The following is a 7,007-nucleotide window of genomic DNA, read 5'->3' on the forward strand; positions in this document are numbered from 1 at the left end:
ACCGTGTCCCTCGTGGTGTCCTGTGGGGGGTGCTCTGGGAGTATGGGGTCCGGGGCCCTTTGCTAAGGGCTGTCCGGTCCCTGTATGACCGGAGCAGGAGCTGTGTTCATTGCCGGCAGTAAGTCAGACCTGTTCCCGGTGCATGTTGGACTCCGCCAGGGCTGCACCTGTCACCGGTTCTGTTCATTGTATTTATGGACAGAATTTCTAGGCGCAGTCAGGGGCCGGAGGGTCCGGTTTGGGGACCACAGGATCATCTCTGCTGTTTGCGGATGATGTTGTTCTGTTGGCTTCATCGAACCAGGACCTGCAATGTGCACTGGGGCGGTTTGACCCGAGTGTGAAGCGTCTGGGATGAAGATCAGCTCTTCTAAGTCTGAGGTCGTGGTTCTTGACCGGAAAAAGGTGGCTTGCCCTCTCCGGGTGGGTGGGGAGTCTTTGCCTCAAGTGGAGGAGTTCAAGTATCTCGAGGGTCTTGTTCACGAGTGAGGGAAGGACGGAACGTGAGATTGACAGGTGGACAGGTGCAGCGTGGGCAGATTGACAGGTGGACAGGTGCAGCGTCTGCAGTGATGCGGTCGCTGTATCGGTCGTTGTGGTGAAGAGGAGCTGAGTCGAAAGGTGAAGCTCTCGATTTACCGGTCAGTCTTCGTTCCTCCTCTCACCTCTGGTCATGAGCTCTGGGTAGTGACCGAAAGGACGAGATCGCGGATACAAGCGCTCGAAATGAGTTTCCTCCGCAGGGCGTCTGGGCGTCTCCCTTAGAGACAGAGTGAGGAGCTCAGTCACACGGGAGGAGCTCGGAGTAGAGCCGCTGCTCCTCCACGTGGAGAGGAGCCAGTTGAGGCTCGGGCATCTGTTCTGATGCCTCCTGGACGTGTCCCTCGGGAGGTGTTCATGTCCCACCGGGAGGAGGCCCCGGGGAAGACCCAGGACACACTGGAGGGACTATGTCTCTGGACTGGCCTGGGAACACCTCGGGGTCCCCCGGAGGAGCTGGAGGACGTGTCTGGGGTGAAGGAAGTCTGGGAGTCCCTGCTTAGGCTGCTGCCCCCGCGACCCGACCCCGGATAAGCGGACGAAAATGGATGGATGGATATGTGTTTGTTTATTAAGTGTTTATTATGTATTTATTATGCATTTATTATGTGTTTATTAAGTGTTAATTACGTGTTTATTATGTATTTCTTGTTTTCCGGACTCTGTCGGCAGGATCTTTTTTTTTATTTATTTTTTTTAAATTTTATTTCAAATATACAGTGTGTTCTGCTAAACACCAAAAAAACTGTCTGCATGTATTTCTCAAAACGTCACACCGATTTGAAGCAATCAAACGTTTTTCTTAGTGGAGTTGAACTTGATCTGGTCTCAGAATTTAAATACCTCGGAGTAATTCTAGATTCAACACTATCCTTCAAAAGTCATGTTAAAAAAGTATCCCAGGTTTTCCAGTTTAACATTCAGAACTTCCGTCATATCAGGAATAACTTAAACATGAATGCTGCAAAAAACTTATTTCTATTCAATGATTATGTCTCACATCGATTACTGCTTAACTACTTGGTCTCTTGCCCCACAACACTTAAAACCATTGAAAACCTCTATAAAAGAGTCTAAAAATACTTGACAAAAAACCCATTTCCCACCACCGCTGTCACATACTGAAAAAGCACAGGCTTCTGGATTTTAGCAACATGGTCAAACTCAAAAGGACTTGTCTCATTTATAAGGTTCTACACTCCCTGGCACCAGCACCATTAAATAATTACATTAAACATAAAGACATTTCAATAAGAACCACACGAGCCACCACCAGGGGAGACTTGGTCACACCCCAGAGACGGACGACCTTTGGTCAGAATGTTTTATCTGTACAAGGTGGAAATCTGAGGAACAGTCTCCACTGACCCTGAAAGAACGTCCCACATACACCTGTTTTAAAGCTCAAACAAACACTTGGTTATGGTCAAATCAAACATGTCACATGTGTAACTGCACTGGGATTTGAATTGTTTTTCTATGTGCAATAATGGGAACTGTGCAATAATGGGAACTGTGCAATAATGGAACTGTAATAATGGAACTATGTAATGAGTGGAGTGTGCAATATTTTAGTGTCTGGCCCCTGTGACCTTTGCCCTTGGGACAACAGATGGAAATGAGCCTTAGGCTATAATCCGGTGTGTTTACATTCATGTTGTCATGTTTGTTCATTAACATGTTCTGTCCCAATCAAATCAATCAATCAATAAATAAATCAATAATAAACAATGGTATAAACAGAACCACTGCTGGAGGTTTAAGAGTTCATTTGCTCACAGGCTCAATCAGCGCAACATTTTCATTAAAAACACATTTATACGTGTAAATATAAAGATAAACATGTACAAATGTAGGAAAGCAAATAAACACATTCATATTTCATATTTCAAATTCTGTACAAAGTGATTTTGTCTTCAAGGTTTTGGATTTGTACAATAATTTATAGAATTGATATAAGAGAAGAAGAGGGACTGAAACATCACAGATTTGTGTTTCTGACTCGAAACTTTACAGCGATGAAGTTTAAAGTTTGAGAAAATCAGGATGAAGTTCCACACGAGTTTTTTGAGGTTTTAGGTTCAACTGGATCTTTTTTTTTTTTTTTTTTTTAATTCATTAATTATTTTTTTTCTTTTTATTTATTTATTTATTTTTTTTTCCTTAAATTTTTATTTATTTTTTTTACACAGGGAGGGACCTGACACACACAGAGAGGGACCTGACACACACAGAGAGGACCTGACACAGAGAGGGACCTGACACACAGAGAGGGACCTGACACACACAGAGGGACCTGACACACACAGAGAGGGACCTGACACACACAGAGAGGGACCTGACACACAGAGAGGGACCTGACACACAGAGAGGGACCTGACACACACAGAGAGGGACCTGTCACACACAGAGAGGGACCTGACACACAGAGAGGGACCTGACACACAGAGAGGGACCTGACACACACACAGAGGGACCTGACACACACAGAGAGGACCTGACACACAGAGGAGACCTGACACACAGAGAGGACCTGACACACACAGAGAGGGACCTGACACACAGAGAGGGACCTCACACACAGAGAGGACCTGACACACACAGAGAGGGACCTGACACACAGAGAGGGACCTGTCACACACAGAGAGGGACCTGACACACAGAGAGGGACCTGACACACACAGAGAGGGACCTGTCACACACAGAGAGGGACCTGACACACAGAGAGGGACCTGTCACACACAGAGAGGGACCTGACACACAGAGAGGGACCTGACACACACGTGGAGGACCTGACACACACACAGAGGGACCTGACACACACAGAGAGGGACCTGACACACAGAGAGGGACCTGACACACAAGAGGACCTGACACACACAGAGAGGGACCTGACACACACACACAGAGAGGGACCTGACACACAGAGAGGGACCTGACACACAGAGACCTGACACAGAGGGACCTGACACACACAGAGAGGGACCTGACACACACAGAGAGGGACCTGACACACACAGAGGGACCTGACACACAGAGAGGGACCTGACACACACAGAGGGACCTGACACACAGAGAGGGACCTGACACACGTGGAGGACTTGACACACACACAGAGGGACCTGATACACACAGAGAGGGACCTGACACACAGAGAGGGACCTGACACACAGAGAGGGACCTGACACACAGAGAGGGACCTGACACACACAGAGAGGGACCTGACACACAGAGAGGGACCTGACACACAGAGACGGACCTGACACACAGAGAGGGACCTGACACACAGAGAGGGACCTGACACACAGAGGGACCTGACACACACAGAGAGGACCTGACACACAGAGAGACCTGACACACAGAGAGGGACCTGACACACAGAGAGACACAGAGAGGGACCTGACACACAGAGAGACACACACAGAGGGACCTGACACACACAGAGAGGACCTGACACACAGACCTGACACACAGAGAGACCTGACACACGAGAGGGGACCTGACACACACAGAGAGAGGACCTGACACACAGAGAGACCTGAGGACCTGACACACAGAGAGGACCTGACACACAGAGAGAGGACCTGACACACAGAGAGGGACCTGACACACAGAGACCTGACACACAGAGGACACACAGAGAGAGGACCTGACACACAGAGAGAGGCCTGACACTGACACAGAGAGACCTGACACACACAGAGAGGACCTGACACACACAAGAGAGGGACCTGACACACACAGAGAGGGACCTGACACACAGAGAGACCTGACACACAGAGAGAGGGACCTGACACACAGAGAGGGACCTGACACACAGAGAGGACCTGACACTGACACACAGAGAGGGACCTGACACACAGAGAGGGACCGACACACAGAGAGGGACCTGACACACAGAGACCTGACACACACAGAGAGGACCTGACACACAGAGAGGACCTGACACACACAGAGGACCTGACACACACAGAGAGGGACCTGACACACAGAGAGGGACCTGACACACAGAGAGAGGGACCTGACACACACGTGGAGGACCTGACACACACAGGTTTTAGGTTCCGCTGGATCCCGTCTTTGTTTACTGACCTTCGTGACGTACTTCCGGTAGTAGTACAGCTGGAAGAGCAGGAACGCGCAGCTGCCGAGCGCGAGCACGTACAGCAGCGCGCTCCGGTTCACGCGCACCATCCGCGCCTCGGTCACGCGCGCCTCATGCCGCAGCGGGAGCGCGCTTAACGGCGGGAAACCGGAGCCGCGGCGGGAAAACGGAGCGGAGCGCGAGGAGCACCGAGCACGGCCGCCATCTTAGGGACCGCCACTTCCGCCGCCGCGACTTCACAATAAAAGAGAGAGTGTCAAAATAAAACTAAACCAGAACTAAACCAGAACTAAACCAGGACTAAACCAGAACTAAACCAGGACTAAACCAGGTCTAAACCAGACTAAACCAGAAATAAACCAGACTAAACCAGGTCTAAACCAGGACTAAACCAGAACTAAACCAGGAACTAAACCAGGTCTAAACCAGGACTAAACCAGGACTAAACCAGAACTAAACCAGGACTAAACCAGGACTAAACCAGAACTAAACCAGAACTAAACCAGAACTAAACCAGGTCTAAACCAGGACTAAACCAGACTAAACTAAACAGAACTAAACCAGGACTAAACCAGAACTAAACCAGACTAAACCAGAACTAGAACCAGGTAAACTAAACCAGGACTAAACCAGAACTAAACCAGAACTAAACCAGGTCTAAACCAGGAACTAAACCAGGACTAAACCAGAAAACTAAACCAGGACTAAACCAGAACCAGGACTAAACCAGGACTAAACCAGGAAACCAGGACAAACCAGGACTAAACCAGAACTAAACCAGGACTAAACCAGGACTAAACCAGAACTAAACCAGAACTAAACCAGGACTAAACCAGGAACTAAACCAGAACTAAACCAGAACTAAACCAGGACTAAACCAGAACTAAACCAGGACTAAACCAGGACTAAACCAGGACTAAACCAGAACTAAACCAGGACTAAACCAGGACTAAACCAGGACTAAACCAGGACTAAACCAAAAATAAACCAGAACTAAACCAGAACTAAACCAGGACTAAACCAGGACTAAACCAGGTCTAAACCAGAACTAAACCAGGACTAAACCTAAACCAGAACTAAACCAGAACTAAACCAGGACTAAACCAGGACTAAACCAGGACTAAACCAGAACTAAACCAGGACTAAACCAAAACTAAACCAGGACTAAACCAGGACTAAACCAGAACTAAACCAGGACTAAACCAAAACTAAACCAGAACTAAACCAGGACTAAACCAGGACTAAACCAGAACTAAACCAGGACTAAACCAAAACTAAACCAGGTCTAAACCAGGACTAAACCAGGACTAAACCAGAACTAAACCAGACTAAACCAGAACTAAACCAGGACTAAACCAGAACTAAACCAGAACTAAACCAGAACTAAACCAGACTAAACCAGAACTAAACCAGGACTAAACCAGAACTAAACCAGAACTAAACCAGGACTAAACCAGAAACTAAACCAGAACTAAACCAGGACTAAACCAGAACTAAACCAGAACTAAACCAGAAACTAAACCAGGACTAAACCAGAACTAAACCAGAACTAAACCAGACTAAACCAGAACTAAACCAGGACTAAACCAAAACTAAACCAGGTCTAAACCAGGACTAAACCAGGTCTAAACCAGAACTAAACCAGGACTAAACCAGAACTAAACCAGACTAAACCAAAACTAAACCAGGTCTAAACCAGGACTAAACCAGGACTAAACCAGAACTAAACCAGGTCTAAACCAGAACTAAACCAGGACTAAACCAGGACTAAACCAGAACTAAACCAGACTAAACCAGAACTAAACCAGAAACTAAACCAGGACTAAACCAGGACTAAACCAGAACTAAACCAGGACTAAACCAGGACTAAACCAGAACTAAACCAGGACTAAACCAGAACTAAACCAGGACTAAACCAGACTAAACCAGAACTAAACCAGAACTAAACCAGGTCTAAACCAGAACTAAACCAGGACTAAACCAGGTCTAAACCAGAACTAAACCAGGACTAAACCAGGACTAAACCAGGACTAAACCAGAACTAAACCAGAACTAAACCAGGACCAACAGAACAGAGGAGCATAAATTGTCACATGTTTGGGTAAAATACAGAAATCCATGTTTGTGAATAATCATAAAGCAAAAAAAAGTCCCTCAGTTTTAGTCCTGGTTTAGTCCTGGTTTGGTCCTGGTTTAGTCCTGGTTTGGTCCTGGTTTAGTCCTGGTTTGGTCCTGGTTTAGTCCTGGTTTGGTCTTTTCACTCTTTGAGTTGGAACAGTCGTTCAAACTCGACGAGTCTCAGTTTAGAATTTAGAAAATTTGGTCCCAAATAATAAAATAATAAAATAATAAGAAAGAAGAA

General features: G+C 46.9%; 1 protein-coding gene across 1 annotated transcript in view; it reads right to left on the reverse strand.

Annotated features, from left to right (window-relative positions):
- Positions 1 to 4,859, reverse strand: part of LOC129410893 (ribitol-5-phosphate transferase FKTN-like) — an 11,812-nt gene extending 6,953 nt beyond the window's left edge. The window contains exon 1 of the mRNA XM_055159864.1: positions 4,633 to 4,859. Within this exon, the coding sequence (XP_055015839.1) occupies positions 4,633 to 4,734 (102 nt within the window). The 5' untranslated portion in view covers positions 4,735 to 4,859. The remainder of the gene's footprint in view (positions 1 to 4,632) is intronic.
- Between the last annotated feature and the right edge of the window lie 2,148 nt (positions 4,860 to 7,007).

The sequence above is a fragment of the Boleophthalmus pectinirostris genome, unplaced genomic scaffold (genome assembly GCF_026225935.1).
Source record: "Boleophthalmus pectinirostris isolate CB_2022bp ecotype Guang Dong unplaced genomic scaffold, ASM2622593v1 HiC_scaffold_2825, whole genome shotgun sequence".
Classification (NCBI taxonomy): Eukaryota; Metazoa; Chordata; class Actinopteri; order Gobiiformes; family Gobiidae; genus Boleophthalmus; species Boleophthalmus pectinirostris.